Here is a 24,163-nt window from a genome sequence, read left to right on the forward strand (position 1 = left end):
GGATACACACACACACACAGGGAGACACAGACACACACACACAGGGACACACGCACACACACAGGGACACACAAACACACACACAGGGAGACACAGACACACACACACACACACACCCAGGGAGACACATACACAAAGGAAGACACACACACAGGGACTAAGGGGGTCAGAGGGTATGGAGAGAAGGCAGGTACGGGATACTGAGTTGGATGATCAGCCATGATCATATTGAATGGCGGTGCAGGCTCGAAGGGCCGAATGGCCTACTCCTGCACCTAATTTCTATGTTTCTATGTTTCTATGAGACACATGCACACAGGGAGACACACACACAGGGAGACACACATACAGGGAGACACACACACACACAGGGAGACACACACAGGGAGACACACAGACATGCACACACACACAGGGAGACACACACACACAGGGAGACATACACACACACACACACACAGGGAGACACACACACACACACACACACACACAGGGAGACACACACACACACACACACATACAGGGAGACACACACACACACAAGGAGACACACACACACACAGGGAGACACACACACACACAGGGAGACACACACACACACACACACACAGGGAGACACACACACACACACACACACACACACACACACACACAGGGAGACACACACACACACAGGGAGATACACAGACATGTACACACACACAGGGAGATACACACACACACAGGGAGACACACACACACACACACACCCAGGGAGACACATACACAAAGGAAGACACACACACAGGGAGACACATGCACACAGGGAGACACACACACAGGGAGACACACACACAGGGAGACACACACACACACACAGGGAGACACACAAGGGAGACACACAGACACGCACACACACACAGGGAGACACACACACACAGGGAGACATACACACACACACACACAGGGAGACACACACACACAGGGAGACACACACACACACACACACGCAGGGAGACACACACACACACACACACACACATACAGGGAGACACACACACACACAAGGAGACACACACACACACAGGGAGACACACACACACACAGGGAGACACACACACACACACACAGGGAGACACACACAGGGAGACACACACACACACACACACACACAGGGAGATACACAGACATGCACACACACACAGGGAGATACACACACACACAGGGAGACACACACACACACAGGGAGATACACACACACACAGGGAGACACACACACACACACACACACACAGGGAGACACACACACACACACAGGGAGACACATACACAAAGGAAGACACACACACGGAGACACACAGACACGCACACAGGGAGACACTCACACAGGGAGACACACACACAGGGAGATACACACACACACAGGGATACACACACACACCTTTCCTTCCCCCCCTCCATCCTCCCCCTCCCTCCCTCTCTTTCCTCCCCTCCCTCTTTCCTCCCTCCTCCCTCTTTCCTCCCCCTCCCTCTTTTTCCTCACGCTTCCTCTTTCTCCGCTTTCTCCTTCCCTTCCTTCATCCCCTTTCTACATTCCCTCCCCCTGTCTCTCTTTGCCGCCATCCCTCCCTTTTTCTCTCTCTCTCTCTCTCTCTTTCTCCCCTCCCTCTCTTTCCCCGGCCGCCCAATGGGGAGTCTGGCGGGCACGGTGCAGCGTGGATTGGCGACGCTGGCGCTGCCGTGTGAGTTGAAGGGCAGGAGGGAGGGAGGGAGCGTGGTTGCCGCGGTAGCCGGAAGCGCAGCGCTCGCAGACGGCTCATAAAAGAGCTGGCACCCGCTGCCCGGGACCGACGCGCTTCCCCAATCTGTGCAGATCGCTGTCATGCGGCGCAAACTTGAGACAAACTGTGCAGCAAAGATCTTTGCTGTGCAGGGACTGAAGACAGCCTGTCAGCATGAGAATTCTGTCTTCAGCGTGAGGGCGTGAGAATAGGCTGAAATGCGTGAGTGTCACGCTCAAAGCGTGAGAGTTGGCAGCCCTGCCTTCCTTAACATAAATCTATCCATAACCTTTGTAGGTTAGAACTTTATATTTACATTAGTGTTCAGAAGTGCTCCGTGATGGAACTACTAATGGCCAAACTCAAGATTTGTTAGAGTCATTGTCATACAGTGTGGAAACGGGCCCTTCAGCTCAACTTGCCCACACCGACCAACATGCTCTGTCTACACCGGCCTGTATTTGGCCCATATCCCTCTAAACCTATCCTATCCATGTACCTGTCTAAACCACCTTCTCTGGAAGCTCGTTCCATACCCCCACCACTTTTTGTGTAAAAATGTTACCCCTCAGGTTCCTATTAAATCTTTCCCTCCGTACCTTAAACCTATGTCATCTACTTCTTGATTGCACTGGACAAGAGGCTGAGTCATGATTTTGTACACCTATATAAGATCATCCCTCATCCTCCTGAGCTCCAAGGAATAGAGTCCTAACCTGCTCAACTTCTCCCTATAGCTCAGACCCTCGAGTCATGGCACTATCCTCATAAATCTCTGCATCCTTTCCAGCTTAACAACATCTTTCCTACAACATGGTGACCAAAACTGAACACAATAGTCTAAATGTGGCCTGACCTATGTCACCTATTTCTCCACCAGGATTCCACCACTGGCCACATCTTCCCATTCCTCCCCTTTCTGCTTTCCGCAGAAACTGCTCCCTCCGTAACTCCCTAATCAATTTGTCCCTTCCCACCCAAACCACCCCCTCCCCTGGTACTTTCCCTTGCAACCACAAGAAATGCTACACTTGTCGCTTTACCTCCCCTCTCGACTCCATCCAAAGACCCAAGCAGTTTATCCAGGTGAAGCAGAGGTTCACCTGCACCTCCTCCAACCTCATCTACTGCATCTGCTGTTCCATGTGTCAACTTCTTTACATCGGTGAGACCAAGAGCAGGCTTGGTGATCGCTTCGTCCAACACCTCCGCTCAGTTCTCAATAACCAACCTGATCTCCCGGTGGCTCAGCACTTCAACTCCCCCTCCCATTCCAAATCCGACCTTTCTGTCCTGGGCCTCCTCCATGGCCAGAGTGAGGCCCAGCGCAAATTGGAGGAACAGCATCTCATATTTCGCTTGGGTAGTTTACACCCCAGCGGTATGAACATTGACTTAATAAACAATAGATTCAGGAGTAGGCCATTCGGCCCTTCGAGCCAGCACCGCCATTCAATGTGATCATGGCTGGTCTGCTCCAATTTCAGGTAGTCCTTGCTTTCTCCCTCCATCCCCTCCCCTTCCCAGCTCTCCCACAGCCTACTGTCTCTGCCTCTTCCTTTCTTTCCCCCTCCAATCAGTCTGAAGAAGGGTCTCGACAGGAAACATCGCCTATTCCTTCTCTCCATAGATGCTGCCTCACCCGCTGAGTTTCTCCAGCATTTTTGTCTACCTTCACCTATGTCTTATATAATTGCAACACACATAGTCATGTAATGTATAACATAATCTCCCAACTTCTATACTCAATATGTACAGGAAGGAACTGCAGATGCTGGTTTAAACTGAAGATAGACACATAAAGCTGGAGTAACTCAGCGGGTCATGCAGCAACTATTCGGTTGGGTCCGAAGAAGGGTCTTGACAGAGAGTGGTGAGTCTGTTGAATTCTCTGCCTCAGAGGGCGGTGGAGGCCGGTTCTCTGGATGCTTTCAAGAGAGAGCTGGATAGGGCTCTTAAAAATAGCGGAGTCAGGGGATATGGGGAGAAAGCTGGAAAGGGGAACTGCTTGGGGATGATCAGCCATGATCACATTGAATGGCCGAATTGCCTCCTTCTGCACCTATTGTCTATTGTCTATTGACCCGAAACGTCACCTGTTCCCTCTTTCCAGAGATGCTGCCTGACCGGCTGAGTTACTCAAGCTTTTTGTGTCTATCTTCTATACTTAACAGAACTCTGACTGATGAAGGCCAATGTATGTGTTCTTTATATTCTTCTTAAGATGAACATTTCTCGACCTGCTAAACACCCAGATCAGAGTCAACCTTATAGGTGACTTTGAATGTAGACAAAAATGCTGGAGAAACTCAGCGGGTGCAGCAGCATCTATGGAGCGAAGGAAATTTCCTTCGCTCCATAGATGCTGCTGCACCCGCTGAGTTTCTCCAACTCCAACCCGCTGAGTTTCTCCAACCCTTAAGGGTTTCGGGCCGAAACGTTGCCTATTTCCTTCGCTCCATAGATGCTGCTGCACCCGCTGAGTTTCTCCAACTCCAACCCGCTGAGTTTCTCCAACCCTTAACGTTGCCTATTTCCTTCGCTCCATAGATGCTGCTGCACCTGCTGAGCTTCTCCAGCATTTTTGTATACCTTCGATTTTCCAGCATCTGCAGTTCCTCCTTAAACAGGTGATTTTGAATCCCGTGTCTCTCCGAGTTCGGTCCAACCTTGGAGGCAGCCGTTGCTAGGGCCGTTGCTAAGGTGCTGAGGGATCTGCACCTCCCCAAGTTAAGCCCCCGGAACTAAAGTGCGAGCCGAACGTGTCAGGGGGGTTCGGAGAGGCGGGGACACGGAGCGCGTTGGCGGGGTCCGCGGAATATTCGGTCCGCGCCGGGGGGGGCAAGGCTGGGCGGGGATTTCCGCTGGGTCTTGTTTTTTCCTGACCGGAAGCAGACGCCGCGCCGTGGCCGAGGGGGAGGGAGGTGAGCGTTTGTTGACGTCCAGGGGCCGGCGGTGGGAGGGAGGGGGAGGGGGAGGGGAGGAGTGGCCGCGGTCCGAGCGACGGAGGGAGGATGGATGGATGTCCCCGAGGCCCAGCGTGTCGCCGCCTTGAGGGCCGGGGCCTGCTTGAGGGAGAGGCCGGTGTCCTGATCCCTGATCCCGGGGCCTGGGGGTGGGGGTTGGGGACCCGCCCGGACCCCGGCGCCGCCTCTTGCCCGCCTCGGGTGGGGGGATCCCCGGCACTTCCACACACACACCCGGGGGAGGGAGAGCGGGAAAGGCGGCCTCAGGATCGGCTTCACTCGGGGCCCAGGCCTCGCTCCATGAAGCTCCTGTGCGGTTCCGACGTTTCATAGAAACATAGAAAATAGATGCATTCAGCCCTTCGAGCCAGCACCGCCATTCATTGTGATCATGGCTGATCGTCCTCTATCAATACCCCGTGCCTGCCTTCTTCCCATATCTCTTGAATCCAGGTTTCTTGGTCCTCCAAAATATTCCAGATTGGAATTTAAACTGGAGGTGATTCTCTAGCCCCTAGAGCTCTATCTAACTCTCTCATAAATCCATTGACCTGTTGTTTCTTGATCTGTTGTAACATAAGACAACTTTCGCATTAATTCAGCAAAACGAGCACAGCGGATTGGGCAGCATCTGTACTGGGAATGGTCAGACAGATTCAGATTCAGATTCAATTTGGCGGCGGCGTTTCGGTTCCAGGCCCTTCTTCAGGCGGCTGTAGAAACAGAAAATAGGTGGAGGGATATGGGCCAAATGTGGCTAGCGTAGATGGGGCATCTTGGTCAGCATGGGCAAGTTGAGTAGAAGGGCCTGTTTCCATGATGTGTGACTCTACCTCCAGCCCACATTTTCCCATTTTGTTCACTCAATCTCTGATCTACTGTCATAGAAACAGAGAAAATAGTTGCAGGAGTAGGCCATTCGGCCCTTCGAGCCTGCACCGCCATTCAATATAATCATGGCTGATCATCCAACTCAGTATCCTGTACCTGCCTTCTCTCCATACCCCACCCCCCCCCCCCCCCCCCCCCCCCCCCCCCCGATCCCTCTAGCCACAAGGGCCACATCTAACTCCCTCTTAAATATAGCCAATGAACTGGCCTCAACTACTTTCTGTGGCAGAGAATTCCACAGATTCACCACTTTCTGTATGAAAAAAAAATTCTCATCTCGATCCTAAAAGACTTATCCTTAAACTGTGACCCCATGTTCTGGACTTCCCCAACATCGGGAACAATCTTCCTGCATCTCCTCCATAGATGCTGCCCAGTCCGCTGAGCTCCTCCAGCACTTTGTGTCTTGCACAAGATTCCAACAACTGCAATTCCTTGCATCTCCATTTGTACCGTATTTATTGTCTCGACTTTAAGACTGGAGGTAAGAGACGTGAACAAGGGTGAATATCCGTTTTTTCTGATACCACAGACAAAGCAATAAAATGGGATATTCTAAATTGACCAAGATTGTTGACACACAAGGAACCGTAGATGCTGGAATATTGAGTAAAACATAAAGTGGTGGAGGAACTCAGCGGGACAGGCATTCCTAGTTTAGATTATGGAGATCTCATTCAGAACGTGGGTGGAATCAAGGTGGATACAAGGAACTGCAGATGCTGGTCTATTTAAAAATAAATACACAAATTGCTGGAACAATTTGGGGTAGCGCAGTGGTATAGTTGCTGCCTTAAAGCGCCAGGGATCCGGGTTCGATCCTGACTACAGCTGCTTTCTATGGAGTTTGTACGTTCTCCCTGTGACCACATGGGTTTTCTCCAGGTGCTCCAGTTTCCTCCCACATTCCAAAGACGTTCAGGGTTGTGGGTTAATTTGCTTCTGTAAAATTGTAAATTGTTCCTAGTGTGTAGGATGGTGTTAGTGTGCGGGGAATGCTTGTCAGTACAGACTCGGCGGGCCGATGGGCCTGTTTCCGCATTTTCTGCTAAATTATGCTCAGTGGGTCAGGTAGTAAGTCTGGAGAGCATGGATGGGTGACATTTCAGGTCAAGATCCTTCCTCAGACTGAAGAAGGATCCTGACCCGTAATATCACCCATCCTTGCTCTCCAGAGATGCTGCCTGACCCGCTGAGCTGCTCCAGCACGTTATTATTTTATAGGTGTAATCGAACAAGGTCCAAAGACCAAAATGATGAAACAGCAAATTATTTTATTTGCTGAGAGATTTTCTTAATATCACATCTTGTTAATTTTCATCTGATGATACAATCATTTATTGTTTCATCAATTTCTCCCTTATCATGAGGCCATTTTAAATAAAAATGCTAGTACATGAAAATTCAACATTTTGTTTGTTCTAAAATTTGTGCTGATTTCAATAAATAAAGATGATTACTGTTCAAATAATAATATATTTAAAATGAGTCGTACAGCACAGAAACAGTCCCTTTGGCCCAAATTCTTGCTGACCAAGATGCCCCATCTAAGCTGGTCTGATTTGCCTGCATTTGGCCCATATCCCTCAAAACTACTTATCCCATTATCTTCATCAGAAGATAGCAAATCTTTGCCAAAACAAGCAGTGAAACATTTGTTAAATCTATTCACGCTGAAGTTTACAGATATTAATGATTTAAAATGGATTTGGGATGAGTGCAGGAAAGTAATGTTAAGGTAAAATATGTCGTAATCTTACCGAATGGCAGAACAGGAATGATGTGCCGAAAGGCCTATTAGAGTTAGAGTCGTACAGCGCAGAAATGGACCCTTCAGCCCAATTTGCCCATTCCGACCAAGATGCCCATCTACGCTAGACCCACCTGCTCGTGTTAGGCCCATATCACTAAACCTTTCTTCTGCATATATGTGACAAAATGCATTAAAATGTTACAGTAGCTGCCTCAACTACTTCCTCTGGCAGATAGACACAAGATGCTGGAGTAACTCACTGGTCACAGTTGTGAGTCTGTGGAATTCTCTGCCTCAAAGGACGGTGGAAGCCGGTTCTCTGGATACTTTCAAGAGAGAGCTAGATAGGGCTCGATAGGGATGATCAGCCATGATCACATTGAATGGCGGTGCTGGCTCAAAGGGCCGAATGGCCTACTCCTGCACCTATTGTCTATTGTTTAAAGATAGTGGAGTCAGAGGATACCTGTATGTGGAGAAGGCAGAAACGAGGTACTGATTGGGGATGATCAGCCATGATTACTTCAATGGCGGTGCTGGTTCGAAGGGCCGAATGGCCTACTCCTGCACCTATGGTCTATTGGTCAGGCAGTATCTCTGGAGAAAATAAATGGGTGACCTTTTGGGTCAAGACCTTTCTTCAGACTTATGTAAACCATACCATATAACAGCATCTGCAGTTCCTTCCTACACTCTTTGTCTACTTCCTCTGGCAGCTTGTTCCATATACCCACCACCCTCTCTGAACATGTTGCTATTAAATCTTCCCCATCTGACATTAAACCTACGTCCCGTGGTTCTTGATTTCCACTACACTGAGTCAAAGATTCTGTGCATTTACTCTATTCCCATATGATCTTATACACCGCTGTAAGTTCCCCCTCCTGTGCTCCAAGGAATAAAGTCCTAGACTGCCCAGCTTCTCTCTATGGCTCAGACCCTCAAGTCCTGGCAATTTTTCCATAAATCATTTCCGCACTCTTTGGTTTAATGGCACCCTTCATATGGCAGTATGACCAGAACTGAACACAATACTCTAAATGTGGCCTTACCAATGTTTTGTACAATAGCAACATAACACTTCTATATTCAACAATATTATTATTAATAGGGGGCATGAACATTGAATTCTCCCAATTTTGTTAGTCCTTGCTGCCTCCTCCCCTTCCTATCTCTCCTTCAACCTCCGTTCGGTCCGCATTAACCAACTTGACCTCCCGGTGGCTCAGCACTTCAACTCCCCCTCCCATTCCGAATCCGACCTCTCTGTCCTGGGTCTCCTCCATGGCCAGAGTGCGCACCATCGGAAACTGGAGGAACAGCACCTCATATGGGCAGTCTGCACCCTAGTGGCATAAACATTGAATTCTCCAATTTCTGGTAGCCCTTGCTGTCTCCTCCCCTTCTCAGCTCTCCCTCAGCCCTCGGGCTCCTCCTCTTCCTTTTTCCTTTCTTCTCCCCGCTCCCCCCCACCCTCCATCTGTCTGAAGAAGGGTTTCGGCTCGAAACGTTGCCTATTTCCTTCGCTCCATAGATGCTGCTGCAACCACTGAGTTTATCCAGCACTTTTGGCTACCTTCGATTTTCCAGCATCTGCAGTTCCTTCTTAAACACTTCCACCATCTCCCTCTACTTCCTTTCATGAAGCCAATTGTTCTATCCAGTTTTCTTCTGTTAGTAGAATTTGAGAATTAGGAGAATATTCTATTCTACCCGTTGTATTTCTTCCTCTAATGTAGACTCCAAAAAATGTCCATTTTGCAGGGACATTGATCTGATAAGTTGAGATATGCGTATGATATCAATAGACAATAGGTGCAGGAGTAGACCATTCGGCCCTTCGAGCCAGCACAGCCATTCAATGTGATCATGGCTGATCATCCACAATCAGTACCCCGTTCCTGTCTTCTCCCCATATCCCATGACTCCGCTATTTTTAAGAGCCCTATCTAGCTCTCTCTTGAAAGCATCCAGAGAACCTGCCTCCACTGCCCTCTGAGGCAAAGAATTCCACAGACTCTCCACTCTCTGTGAGAAAATGTGTTTCCTCGTCTCCATTCTAAATTGCTTACTCCTTATTCTTAAACTGTGGTCCCTGGTTTTGGACTCCCCCAACATCGGGAACATGTTTCCTGCCTTTAGCGTGTCCAAACCCTTAACAATCTTGTATGTTTCAATGAGATATCCTCTCATCCTTCTAAACTCCAGAGTTTAAGCCCAGCTGCTCCATTCTCTCAGCATATGACAGTCCCGCCATCGCTGGAATTAACCTTGTAAACCTACGCTGCACTCCCTCAATAGCAAGAATGTCCTTCCTCAAATTAGGGGACCAAAACTGTACACAATACTCCAGGTGTGGTCTCACTAGGGCTCTGTACAACTGCAGAAGGACCTCTTTGCTCCTATATTCGATTCCTCTTGTTATTAAGGCCAACATGCCATTCACTTTCTTCACTGCCTGCTGTTCCTGTATCCTTGTACACTTTCCTTCCCTCCTGCTTGTTACACTGTTTCGGGGCACAACAACAAAAATAATGCTTTCTTTTTCCCAGGTTAAATATGAATTACTGATTGCAAGTGAAAGGAAAGACACCATGGAAGATCCTTCACAAATCATCCAGAAACTGCAGCTTGCAGGCCAAGGCAGGGTTGAGCGAGAGGAACATTATCAGAGTATGAAAGTCCCCATAGTTGAGGAGGTTCTTAAAAATCTTCTGGAGGACTTGTCGACCGAAAACCTAAGGAGAGACAGAGGATCAGTTGTGGATGATGTAAAGGATTTGCTTTTACATGCTGACCCTCTCTGGCTTCTCAACCACTACCGTCAAGGTGAAACTCTGAACATTGTGCACTTGTACATTGACCTGACCGTTTCTTTGACCCTGTACGCGGCACTGCCGAGGTGTGAGACTGACATTGGGGAGCTGCCCAACAGTGCTTATTCCACCATACCCAGCAGGGCGCAGAGCGTGGCCGAAACATTTCAGCTGCTCCTCACTAAACTGTCGGTAAGGCCGCTGCAAGCCTCGTCTTCCAGCCCCGCTGAACTCTCGCCCGACTCGGTTTTGAATGCCATCTCGCCGCACCTGGTCATCTTCTGTGCCACGCACTGCCAGGAGAGGCCGTGGACCAACGCGGCGTCCCGGCTGGCTGCCGACGAGCTGCTGGCTGCCACCGTGCAAGCGACCGGCTGCAAGACCGTTGTGGAGCTCCTGTGTGGATCACAGGAGGAAGGACACGGGGCTCTGGTAATCGTGCTGCATCTGATGAAACCTCAGATGAACAAGTAAGTCAATGGTAGATATTCAGGGTTAGATTTATTACTGTCACTCGCACCGAGGTACAGCGGAAAGCTTTGTTTTGTATTGCTATCCAGTCGGATCAGATATACCAAACTTATAAAAACATAAAATTATAAAAGGACTAGACAAGCTCGATGCAGGAAAAATGTTCTCAATGTTGGGTGAGTCCAGAATTAGGGGCCACAATTTTAGAATAAAGTGGAGGCCATTTAAGACTGAGGTGAGAAAAATCGTTTTCACCCAGAGAGTTGTGAATTTATGGAATTCCCTGCCACAGAGAGCAGTGGAGGCCAAGTCACTGGATGGATTTAAGAGAGAGTTAGATAGAGCTCGAGGGGCTAGTGGAGTCAAGGGATATGGGGAGAAGGCAGGCACGGGTTATTGATAGGGGACGATCAGCCATGATCACAATGAATGGCGGTGCTGGCTCGAAGGGCCGAATGGCCTCCTCCTGCACCTATTTTCTATAAATCTATAAATGTTTCTATAAATACAATCAAGTCAAACTCAAGCACAATGGGTAGAGCAAAGGGTGCAGAATATATTTCTCAGTTATAGGTCAGTATAGTTCACTATAGTTAGATATATTTCCCAGTGTTATAGCGCATCCAGAGACAAAGTCCAATTTCTGCAATGGGGTCGAGGTCAATCAGTTTATGAAGTTTATGAAGATTATGAAGTACCTTAGTTTATGAAGGACTATTTGGAGACCTGATAACAGAGGGGAAGAAGCTGTTCCTTTGGCCAACAATGCCTGTGCCAATCATGATGGCAAGCAAAATTAATCTCAACTGCCTGCACATCATCCATATTCCTCCACACTCTATTGAAAAGCTCATTAAACATCACTTCCTGTAAACACCAGTATTGTATCTGACTGCCCCAGGCAGCACGTTTCAGGCACTCGTCAATTTTTGTGTTAAAAACAAAAATTGCCCCACATATAAATTTCCTCCTCTGACCTTAAAGCTACGCCCTCTAATCTTTGACATGTCCACCCTATGGAAAAAAATTCTAACCATCTACTTATCTATGCCTCTCAATATTTGACGTACTAGGTTCAACATCAACTTCCGAAGCTCCAGAGAAAACAATCCAAGTTTGTCCAAGCTCTCCTGATAGTTAAAACCTTCCAATCTAGGCAAACTACTTGTGCACCCTTTCCAAAGCCCCCACATCCTTCCTGTAATGGAGTAACCAAAACAGCACACAATCCTCCAAATGTTGCCGAACCAAGATGTAGCATGACTTCCTGACTCGTATGCCCAGTGCCACAACCGATGAGGGCAAGCATACCACTCTATCTACTTGTGTTGCCACTTTCAGGGTGTTATGGGCTTGGACTGGAGCTAAGTCGCCTACAGATAATGAACTTAAAACTTGTGGCAATGTACGACGCTGCTGACAGGAACCGTGCACGCCCATCTTCCACAGCTCTTGGATCTCACACAAGGGCCTGCTACGTCTGCCACTCTTCCCTGCTTGTTTTCATTTACTGACCAGAGTGCTGGTAACTTCATTGTGTGTGCAAACCTCCACAGAAACACGTGGAAGTTGAACCCAGCCACGAAGCACGTGTTCCGGTGGCTGCTGCAGAGGGTGAGGAGACCCTGGCTGAGCGAGCACCTGGACACAGTGCTGCCACCATCCCTCCTCTTCTCCGACGACTACAGGACAGAGAATAAGATTCTGGGCGTGAGGTGTCTGCAGCACGTCATTGACAATGTGGTAGGTGGAGGCCAGAGAGTGGCAATTACGCCAAAGGGGGATGGGAGGGGGAATTACACCGGGACCAGTGCGGAGGGGTCTGATGTGGGTAAGGTGGCAGCATTGAGTGTGTTGCCCTGTCCTGTTGATATTCAACTGAAACTCCTGTCGGCCTGGTTTCTGGTGGATGAGAAAGAGGCCTGAAGTACAATGAATGTGAACGGGGTGATTGATGGTCAGTGTGGACAGTGGGCTGAAGGGCCTGTTTCAATGCTGTATCTCCAAACTAAGCTGAACTAATATGCAGGGTCAGGGATATGAATCACATCCAGGCAGACGTGATTAGTTTAACTTGGTTCCGGTACAGTATGAACAGCAGAGTTCCACTGAGGTTCACTCTTGCTGTTTGTGGGACCTCTGCAGATTTTCACCTGCTCTTGTCTGCAGAGCAGTAACTGTACTTGTAAACAAATTTGAAGCAGAGCATTTAGCTTGTATTAAAATGCTGTATTTATGTTTTCTTTTAATATAAACTGAAGGGTAATCTACCTTCAATAATGTGGCACAAATAGTTCAGTACAACCCAGGAACAGACCTTCAGTTTGGCTCGGCCACCAAGCATGACACCTGGAGGCTGCAGCGAATCGTCCGATCAGCAGAGAAGGTTATTGGCTGCAACCTTCCCTCCATTGATGAACTGTACACTGCAAGGGCCAGGAAGTGAGCGGGCAAGATCATCTCTGACCTCGCTCACCCTGGCCACAAACTCTTTGAATCACTTCCCTCTGGAAGGCGACTCCGGACTGTCAAAGCTGCCACAGCCAGACATAAAAACAGTTTTTATCCACGAGTAGTTGCTCTACTCAACAGCCAATAATCTGTAGCCTCCCTTTGATCTGGTATTTTGTTGGTTCACATGCTTGATCAATGGTGTTTTATCATTAATGTTTTATTATTATTAATGTTTAGTGTTTTCTAAGTCATTCGTAACTCACTGTATGTCATGTTGTTACTTGTGGGCGAGCACCAAGGCAAATTCCTTGTATGTGAATACTTGGTAATAAACTTACTTACTTACTTCAGTCCACAATTTCCAAACATGATGTCTTTAAACTAATCATATTCCTGCATAGTTTAGAGATACAGCATGGAAACAGGCCCTTCGGCCCGCTGAGTCCGCTCTGAACATCGATCGCCCATTCACGTCAATCCTATAGCATCCCACTTTCCCATACTCTAGGGACGATTTGCAGAGGGCCAATTAGCCTACAAACACAAATGTCTTTGGGATGTGGGAGGAAACCGGAGCTCCCAGAGGAAACCCATGGGGGTCACAGGGAGAACGTGCAAACTCCACACAGACAGCACCCAAAGTCAGGATCGAACCCGGGTCTCTGGTGCAGTGAGGCAGCGGTTCGCCATATTCATGTGACTATTTGAAAGCCTTTTAAATACCACTATCGTATCTGCCTCCTCCGCCACCCCTTGCAGCCCATTCTAGGCTCTCACCACTCTGTGTAAAACAAAAACGTCCCCCACATCACCTTTCATCCCCTCTCACCGTAACGCTGCCCCCTCTTTTTGCTATCTATTTACTGTAAGAAATGAGAAATATATTGTTTATACTTGGTTGGATGTTGGTGGCAATAGGCAGTAAAGATGACTACAGGGAACTGAACAGAGGGGTACTGTGGATTAAAATGTAATTGTGGATGAATTATGAGAGACCTTGTTGTGCCCAACAGTGTGGACTTTATTATATGTTGGTGTACAAGGCAGCGTGGATGTGTTTCTGTGCATCTAACAGCTCTGTGTTCTATTCCAGCCGGCTGCTGAACTCTTGCAGTTTAACCGGGCACAGGTGGTCTACCACGCTCTCTTCAATCACCTGTACACTCCTGAAGCCTCACTCGTTCAGGTGAACAATATCCTTTTGCCTCCTCTTGCAGCCGCTCGAATGTTATCCACGTTGCACTTCATCGTAATGGCATGAATAGGTCTATTCGGTCCATCCCAAGTGGCAAGTTCCTTCTTCCATTCCTGCAGCTTAATTCTTACTTCCTTCTAACCCCACCCATTCGCCCTCATATGTCCATCAATTCCCCTTAAATTATTTTCCCACGTTCCCGCACTATGGGGTCATTTACAGTGGTCAATGATCCTACCAGCATGTCTTTGATGTGGGAGGAAATGGGAGCATCTATTGACAATACACAATAGACAATAGGTGCAGGAGTAGGCCCTTTGGCCCTTCGAGCCAGCACTGCCATTCAATGAGATCATGGCTGATCATCCCCAATCAGTACCCCGTTCCTGCCTTCTCCCCATATCCCCTGACTCCGCTATTTTTAAGAGCCTTATCTAGCTCTCTCTTGAAAGCATCCAGAGAACCTGCCTCCACTGCCCTCTGAGGCAGAGAATTCCACAGACTCACCACTCTCTGTGAGAAAAAGTGTTTCCTCGTCTCCCATCTCCTTATTCTTAAACTGGCCCCTGGTTCTGGACTCCCCCAACATTGGGAACATGTTTCCTGCCTCTAGTGTGTCCAAGCCCTTAACAATCTTATATGTTTCAATGAGATTTCCTCTCATCCTTCTAAACTCCAGAGTGCACAAGCCCTTTGACACCCAGCAAGGTCACAGGAACAATGTGGAACCACCACCTAGACGGTGAACCCAGGCCCTGGAGCTGAGGCAGCACTAACGGTGGTATCGCCTTTACCTTTGCACACTTCATGATCTGCAAACTCTTCCAGCGTCCATTCATTTCTCTTTACAGACCAGAACCAAAAGTGATACATTTCTCACGACATATGTGGAGGCCCTTTGGCCCATCGAGTCTATGCTGGCTCTCAGAGCAATCCGATCCATCACATTCTCTCATATTTTACAGTCATCAACAGTGCACCATCTACAGCAGTGGGAATTTATTGCAGGCACCCTACCAACCAGCACGTCTTCGGGATGTGGGAGGAAATCCTGGGAATACTGGAATGTGCCCGCGGATCGGGGTTGAACACGTCACTGAAGCTGTGAGGCAGCAGCATTACCAGCTGTGTCACTGCCTGCTTGTCATTGTTTCTCACTGCTTTCAGCAGAGAAACACATTACAGAGTCCTATCTGCTTTCACACTCCATCACATTCATAGAAACATAGATAGAAAACATAGAAACATAGAAAATAGGTGCAGGAGGAGGCCATTCGGCCCTTCGAGCCAACACCGCCATTCATTGCGATTATGGCTGATCGTCCCCAATCAATAACCCGTGCCTGCCTTCTCCCCATATCCCTAGACTCCACTAGCCCCTAGAGCTCTATCTAACTCTCTCTTAAATCCATCCAGTGATTTGGCCTCCACTGCCCTCTGTGGCAGGGAATTCCATAAATTCACAACTTTGCGTGAAAAAGTTTTTTCTCACCTCAGTCTTAAATGACCTCTCCTTTATTCTAAGACTGTGGCCCCTGGTTCTGGAGACTGTTTTCTCAATGCAAGGAGCTTGTTTAAAGTAGTCGGTAAGCAAGCAGGTGAGGGTGATTCTGCCCCCGATTTCTCCTGCCATTGATTGTCATCGTCGACCTTGTCTTGAGCTTGGTGAAAATGCACGTGGAACATTTTCTATGGTTTTGGTCTCCTTGCTTTCAAAGGGATCTACTCTCCATTGAGGAAATGCAACAAAAAAAAGCAGCCTGGCTCCTTTGAAGACAGGCTTGACTGACAGAACTGATAACCTAGATTAGGCCTGTAGAAAATAAGTGGGGAATCTCATTGAAACCTGGGAAACTCTTGCCTTGCAAGCTGAGGAGTCTAGAACCACGGGTCACGTTCCCAGAATAAGATGTTTTTCCTTAGAGCGTGGTTAGAAAAAAATGAGGTGGAGATGAACAGGGTGACCAGACACACAGGACCACTCTTTTTGAACTAACAACGTAATCATTTATTGTGTAGGCTATGGGCTGTTAGACAACCCCTAAACTGAATCCAAAGCAGATTAGTTTCAGATCCACGTTTCAACAATGTATTCCTCGCCCCTTCACCAAGATGAGTCCTCGTAGATAAACACGCAATAACTTGGAGCCCTCATTCTATTACTCTCTCCACAGATAGGGCAGCACAGTAATGTAGCAGGTAGAGCTGCTGCCTCACAGCGCCAGAGATCCGGGTTCAATCCAGGCCTCGGGTGCTGTCTGTGTGTGGAGTTTGCACGTTATCCATGTGACCATGGGTTTCCTCCGGGTGCTTCGGTTTACTCCCACATCCCAAGGACGTGCGGGTTTGTAGGTTAGTTGGCCCTCTGTATATTGCCCCCTGGTGTGTAGGGAACAGAAGAACAAGTGGGATAACGTAGAACTGGTGTGAATGGGTGGTTGATGGTGGACGTGGACTCGGTGGGCCAGTGCTGTATTTGTAAAGTATAAGAGAAGGAATGGCCTGAGTTGCTGAGCATCAGAGGCTCAGGTTATTCTTAGAGACTATCTTTGCATCAGTTTCATAGAAACATAGAAAATAGGTGCAGGAGGAGGCCATTCGGCCCATCGAGCCAACACCACCATTCATTCTGATCGTGGCTGATTGTCCCCAATCAATAACCCCTTCTGCCTTCTCCCCATATCCCTTGATTCCACTAGCCCCTAGAGCGCTGTCTAACTCTCTCTTAAATCCATCCAGTGACTTGGCCTCCACTGCCCTCTGTGGCAGGGAATTCCATACATTCACAACTCTCTGGGTGGAAAAGTTTTTTCTCACCTCAGTCCCCTTTATTCTAAGACTGTGGCCCCTGGTTCTGGACTCGCCCAACATTGGGAACATTTTTCCTGCATCTAGCTTGTCCAGTCCTTTTATAATTTTATATATTTCTATAAGAGTCCCCCTCATCCTTCTAAACTCCAGTGAATACAAGCCTAGTCTTTTCAATCTTTCCTCATATGACAGTCCCGCCATCCCAGGGATCAATCTCGTGAACCTATGCTGCACTGCCCCAATGCCCCATTATTACTTCGACAGCTCTTGATCTACAGTGAATGGGAAAGGAACAGGTACAACAGTGAGGTGAACCGTAACTAATGCTTCTTAAAACCTTCCCCTCACCTGTATCCACCTATCACTTACCAGGCTTTGTCCCACCTCTACATCTCTTCCAGCTTCCTTCCCCCTACTCCTATCAGTGTGAAGTAGGGTCCCAACCCATAACATCGTCTGTCCATTTCATCCACAGATGCTGCCTACCCTGTCGAATTCCTCCAGCACTTTGTGCTTTGCTCATAACTAAAGCCTTCTTCGTTTCAGGTCGTGTTGTCCTGTTTACTCGACCTTCTCCCACTCATAGAGAAGCCACTCGTCACCCGAGGACAACAGAGAGCAAATCGCTACGACAAAGTATTCTGCCTAATACTTACCCACATGGAGGTTGAAGACAAGATCCCCCTTCGAAGAGTGTATGCCAAGCACCTGCCTGTCTTCATCGAAAGGTCAGAGTGCGATATTGTCAGGAGCGGGTTTTGGGTTGTGTCGACCCTGCTAACGGGAAGCAGTGCACTCCCGCCACATCTCGGTTCCATCCACATGGATCTGCAATTCCAGTCCTATTCTCACCCCGCTAGTCTGGTTCAGTAAAACACTGAGTCAAGCACTGGATCAACTCACTTTATTTTCCGAACACAAACACACGATACCAAACAAACACCGCGCGTCCGATCCTTGTCTCTACTCGTCCAAGCCCTTCAGCCTCGTGCCAATAGACACCTCCAGATAGTCAGCACCGTCCCAAGTGCTATCCCAGAAAATCGACTCATGTGCTCTCCCCTCTTTTATACTATATTGGACCCTTGGTGCAAAATACATGGAGGGGGAGAGAGGGGGGCAACCTCTACAAGCCAATCATAAATAAAGATCATGCAATACATTATTTGACAGTTCCCTAACCCAATCACAGAATATCCCATTACATTGTTTCTACAGAAAGTTCTTAATGGAAAACAGTTCCCTTAAGTAAGGAAACATTTTAGCAGGTAATGTAAACAATTTGGGCAAGGCCCCTCTCCTTGACCAATCACAAAAAGTAGTGCAAAGACCATGCAACATAGTTAACAATAGTATTATAACCCATCATTTCCAAACCAATCCTGATCATGCATTTGAAGCAGGACCCAGCTCCTTCTGCAAAACCCTCATACATATTATCAGTTAATGGACATCTGGACATCACCCTGTACTCAACTTCCTCCCAGGTCACCGACATTCTGGAGCCATGATCCTCGTGGTCTTTTATGTCAAGCAGGTTTTGCAAAGGCAGAAATCCTCCATTTTGTCACATGCCCAATATTATCAGATCTACTCCCCAACTCCTGATTCCAAGAAGCTTTATGGATGTGGACGTCAAACAGAAGTTGAATATTAAAAAAAAGACACAAAGTGCTGGAGTAACTCAACGGGTCAGGCAGCATGTCTGGGGAACATGAATAGGAGACGGTTTGGGTTACCGATCCGAAATGTCACCTATCTATGCTCTCCAGAGATGCTGCCTGACCCACTGAGTTACTCCAGCAATTTGTGTCCTTTTGTGTTGAAGCTTACAAGCAGTGATCCACTTTGAAATCAGCAGCTGTGTAAAAACAGGGTAGTGAACAGCTGGAAGCCACTTAGCACGTGGTCTGGAAACTGATCATATTTGTGCGCTGATTATTTTTTCAATGTATACTTATATGGAGGTATTTGTTGGAAAGATTTTGGGGCATCGTGGAGCCAAGCCTGTGAATACACGGATGGAGAGAGGAAATCTGTGGGCATTGAGTGTATACATGGAATGCAGACACCTCTCACTAATGCCAGGACCCATCAGATTCTGCAACACTCTGACATAATGTTTGGGACAAAGACTCATCATTTATTTATTTGCCTCTGTACTCCACAATTTGAGATTTGTAATAGAAAAAAATCACGTGTGGTTAAAGTGCACATTGTCAGATATTATTAAAGGCTATTTTTATACATTTTGGTTTCCCCATGTAGAATGTACAGCTGTGTTTATACATAGTGTCCCCCCTATTTCAGGGGACTACACCAACAGCACCAGAGGTCAGGATTGAACCTGGGTCATAGAGTCATCCAACATTCGGTCCAGCTTGCTTATGCTGACCAGTGTCCCAACCACACCACACTAGCCCCATTTGGCCCATAGCTCTTGAAACCTTTCCTATCCATGTCCAAATGTCTTTCAAATGTTATTATAGTTTCTGCCTCAACTGCCTTTTCCAGCAGCTCGTTCCATAGACCCACCATCGTCTGTTTGAAAATGTTGCCCCACAGATTCCTATTAAATCTTTTCCCTCTCACCATAAATCTATGTCCTCTGATTCTTAATTTCCCTACTCTGGGTAAAAGACTCTGTACATCTACCCTATCTAACACCCTTATGATTACCTCTGTAAGATCACCTCTCGTCCTCTTACACTCCACGTAATACACTCTGAGCCTGCCCAACATCTCCCTATAACTCATGTCCTCAAGTCCTGGCATCATTCTTGAAAAATTTCCAGCTATGTCCAGCTTAAAAACATCTTTCCCATAACAGGGTGACCAAAACTAAGCACGATACTCCAACTGTGGCCTCATCAGCACCTTGTGTAGCTGTAACATAGCATTCCAATTTCTATATCCTACCCTGAGTGATGAAGGCCAAAGTGTCGAAAGCCTTCTTGACCATCCTACCTATCTATGACGCCCCTTTCAAGGAACAATGAACCTGCACCTCTAGATCCCTCTGCTCTACAACGCTCCCGAGCCCTTTCATTTTTTCTATAAAGGAATTGTTCTGCATAGACTTCACATTTACCTGTATTAAACTCCATTAATCATTCCTCTGCCCACTTGCCCAACTGATCAAGATCCTTTGATAACCATCTTCGCCATCTACAATCCCACCCACTTTAGTGTCATCTGCAAACTTACTAATTATGCTTTGTGCGTTCTCATCCAAATCGTTGATATAAACTACGAACAGCAATGGGCCCAGGTATCTGACAACACGAGGCAATAGCTCTATCAAGCTCTGTCAATTTTTCCTCGAGGGATAAACAGCCAATGAATCACTGAACCTTCATTTGCTTCTGTTGCCAGGCTTGGTATTCTGGTTGTTCGACACTTGAAGCGGCTGCAGAGGGTGATTCTTGGATATCTGGAGGTGTACGATGGACCTGAAGAAACAGCCAGGCTCTGTGTTCTGCAGGCGTTCCAGAGCATGATCCAACAGGCCTGGCCCAGGTACCAAGTCATCAAATGTTACGGGGAGAAGGCAGGAGAATGGGGTTAATGGGAAAATGGATCAGCCGTGATCGAATGGCAGAACAGACTCGATGGGCCGAACAGCCTAATTCTGCTCCTATGTATTACGACCTTATGACCATGAAACTAAAGAGTCAGAGTACATTCTGCATCACCAACCTTTCTCTTTGTTTCTCATTATTGAACAGAATGTCCATGAGGCTGGAGATTTTGCTTAAATCCTTGCTCAGATTCATCTATGATGTGGCAACTGACCAAAGCCCAACACCACCCCGGGTGAGGGAGGAACTGTTACAGGATGCCACCCAGTGCTTGATCCTGCTCAATCGCTGTTGTGAGCGCAAAGTGACGGTGAGTTGTGTACAGTGACTACCAGCACGTTGGCATTTGTTAGTTTGTGGGAGGGGTCGGCAACCTGGTTCTCCATAGGTGCCAGGACGCATGTCTGTGAGCGGATGGCAGCCACATCTATCACGTGTACACATGGATCCCGCCCCGGATGGCAGGCAACAAATCACGTGTTCACAGAAGGTAAACAAAAATGTTGGAGAAACTCAACGGGTGAGGCAGCCTCATGCAATCCTTGCATGTCTCACCCGCTGAGTTTCTCCAGCATTTTTGTCCACCTTCGATTTATCCAGCATCTGCAGTTCTTTCTTAAACGTGTTCACAGAAGGTGCGCGGCTGTGTCAGCGGCTTTGCGCAGGATGCAGTACAGCCAGAGCTCGGCGGGCCGGATGATATCGAGTTTCGGGCCGCATTCGGCCCGGGGGCCGTAGGTTGCCGACCTCTGGTTTACAGCATGGACAAAGGCCCTTTGATCCACCGAGTCCACACCGACCATAGATCACCCGTTCACGCTAGTTTTATGTATGCCCACTCTCATTCACGCTCTACAACACATCAGAGGCAATTGTAAGAGGCCAATTAACCCACAAACCCACACATCATTTTGGGATGTGGAAAGAAACCGGAGCACCCGGATGCAACCCACAAGGTCAGAGGGAGAACGTGCAAACTCCGTACAGACAGCACCCAAGGTCAGGATTGAACCTGGGTCTCTGGCACTGTACGGTAGTAGCTCTACCAGCTGATCCACTGGGCCGCTCATTTGTCTTGATTCAGGTTTTCCACATAACCAAAGCATCAAAAACAGTAACTCATTACCTTCGTGTTCGGCTGTGCCTCAGTTAGTCATAGTCACACAGCGTGGAAACAGGCCCTTCTTGCCCACACCTACCAACATGTCCCACCTACACCATTCCCACCTGCCTGCATTTGGTCCATATCCATCTAACCCTGTCCTATCCATGTAGTTGTCTAAATGTTCCTTAAACATTGTTATAGTACCTGCCTCAATTACCTCCTCTGGCAGCCCGTTCCATACCCCCGCCACACTGTGTAGAAAAAGTTTCTCCTCAGGTTCCTATTAAATCTTTCGCCACTCAACTTAAACCCATGTCCTCTAGTTCTCGATTCTCTGGGCAAGAGACTGTGCGTCTACCCCTCATGATTTTGTGCACTAAGATTACTATTCATCCTCCTGCGCTCCAAGGAAGAGTCCTAGCCTGCTCAACCTTTCCCTATCGCTCAGGCCCTCGAGTCCTGGCAACATCCTCAGAACTCTTCTCTGCACCCTTTACAACATCTTTCCTATAACATGGTGCCCAGAACTGAACACAATACTCTAAATGCGGCCTCACCAACATCTTATACAACTGCAACGCGACCATCCAACTTCGATACTCATTGGAGCATTCTTGCCTCCGAATCAGAAAGTTGTAATTTAAGTGCATAAAGTGATAGGATAGGATGGAGGATTCTAAAACTAGAGGGCACAGGCTTAAAGTAGGTGATTTAGAAGGGACCTCAGAGGCAACGTTTTCACTCTGGCTAGTCCATATCTGGAATGAGCTATACATTTACAACTTTTAAAAGGCATTTGGACAGGTACATTGGTAGGAAAGGTATGGGCCAAATGCAGGCAGGTGGGACTGGTGTGCACAGGGCATCTTGGTCAAAGTGGGAAAGTTGGGCCAAAGGACCTGTTAACATGCTGTATGACATTGGACAGGTATATGAATAGGAAGGGTTTAGAGATATGGGTCAAATGCAGGAAAATGGTACTAGCCAATTATGCTCAGTTGGTCAGCATGGACAAGTTGGGCTAAAGGGCCTGTTTCCACACTGTGTAGCTCTCCAAGTCCAGCATCACGATTTGGGCACATAGGGGTGCTTTCAGTGGTATTCAGGGGGAGTGCTCAACATGTGCTTTATCTGGTACATATGCAACTGCACAGTGAAATTATTTTTGCATATATTACATATGGAAGCACCGCTATTACTCAAAGTCCAAAACCTGGTCGGCACACGTCCTCGATGTACTGAAGCAGTTTCTGCAAACTGATGTCCCCCTCTTCTGTCTTTCGAAAGATGGTAAAATAGTGGTACAACTGGAAGTCGTAGTTGTCAATCGTGGTTGAGGGCCCTGCCATACACTGCCACCTGCAGCGGGTTGTCAAAGGTGTTTCGAATCGAATGGATCGGAAGGTGGGGAGCAGCAAGCTCAATGTTCTGCGCCGAGGCTGGGTGGGGGGGGAGACGAGGAGCAGCTCGTAACCTTGCCCAGTGCCAGAGGTTAGGCACCCTGCCCCGCTGCACTGATGGAGGTGCTCTCTTTTAGCTGAGGCGTTAAATTGAGACCCTGTCTGCCCACTTTAGTGAATGGGAGATTAATTTGTTATTAAGAATGTAATTAAAAAAATTAACTTCAATCACAACATTCTAACAAAACCACTTTTCATAATTGAGCTTTTGCAAAATACATTTTTATTCAAAGATAATAACACATTTAAAAATACTGAAATAATCCAATCGATTTTACAGATCCAGGAGTCTTTTGCTGGTTGCGGCAGCTGCTGACAATACTTTGTGTCGGTGTTAAAATTTACCCTCCGAGGGTCAATGGAAACTGCACTAGAGCTGTCAGAATTGGACCAGAGCAGGCTTCAAGAAAGTTTGGATCTGAAACAATTATGCTTAAAAGACGTTAAGTTAGATACATGGATAGGAAAGGTTTCAAGGGATCTGGGGCAAATGCAGGCGTATGGGACTAGCTCAGATAGATATCTTGTCAATATAGGACAGTTGCTGTATAATCCTTACTCAGTTCTTGTATTGCAACACTCCAATGCCACTTGATTCCACCAAACAATCTGCAGCCAAAATAATTTGCTTTCAACTCTTTGATCTTTAGGTTCTCCTGGAAGGCGTGCGCCAGAACTGCGAGAATGCAACAGTGCTGGAGTGTCTGCTCAGGGTGCAGCAAGACGTGTAACAATTTTTGTGAGAACTGTATCTGTACAGAACTGTAATAAACATATGGCCAAAACTTTGTAGTCACGATCCATCTCACTACAAGTCCATCATAAAATACAGACATTGACTCCGCAACTCACTATGGCTGGGTCACATTTGCTTGTTCAGACTCAGTCAGTTAAGTTACA

General features: G+C 47.5%; 1 protein-coding gene across 1 annotated transcript; it reads left to right on the forward strand.

Moving 5' to 3' along the window:
- Window positions 1-4,604: 4,604 nt before the first annotated feature.
- Window positions 4,605-24,048, forward strand: tti2 (TELO2 interacting protein 2). The gene is made up of 8 exons (XM_033014011.1): window positions 4,605-4,684; window positions 9,923-10,656; window positions 12,214-12,400; window positions 14,205-14,297; window positions 17,664-17,845; window positions 20,493-20,636; window positions 20,846-21,008; window positions 23,914-24,048. Exons 2-8 carry the CDS (start codon window positions 9,965-9,967, stop codon window positions 23,992-23,994), a joined length of 1,542 nt encoding a protein of 513 aa, XP_032869902.1. The 5' UTR covers window positions 4,605-4,684; window positions 9,923-9,964; the 3' UTR covers window positions 23,995-24,048.
- Window positions 24,049-24,163: the final 115 nt, after the last annotated feature.

Source organism: Amblyraja radiata, chromosome 39 (genome assembly GCF_010909765.2).
Source record: "Amblyraja radiata isolate CabotCenter1 chromosome 39, sAmbRad1.1.pri, whole genome shotgun sequence".
Lineage (NCBI taxonomy): Eukaryota > Metazoa > Chordata > Chondrichthyes > Rajiformes > Rajidae > Amblyraja > Amblyraja radiata.

Coding starts and splice junctions, on each gene's coding strand:
- tti2 (XM_033014011.1), top strand. CDS start 9,965: ATGGAAGATCCTTCACAAATCATCCAGAAACTGCAGCTTGCAGGCCAA. Junction 14,298..17,663: donor CTGAAGCCTCACTCGTTCAG/GTGAACAATATC, acceptor TCTTCGTTTCAG/GTCGTGTTGTCCTGTTTACT. Junction 17,846..20,492: donor CTGCCTGTCTTCATCGAAAG/GTCAGAGTGCGA, acceptor TTCTGTTGCCAG/GCTTGGTATTCTGGTTGTTC.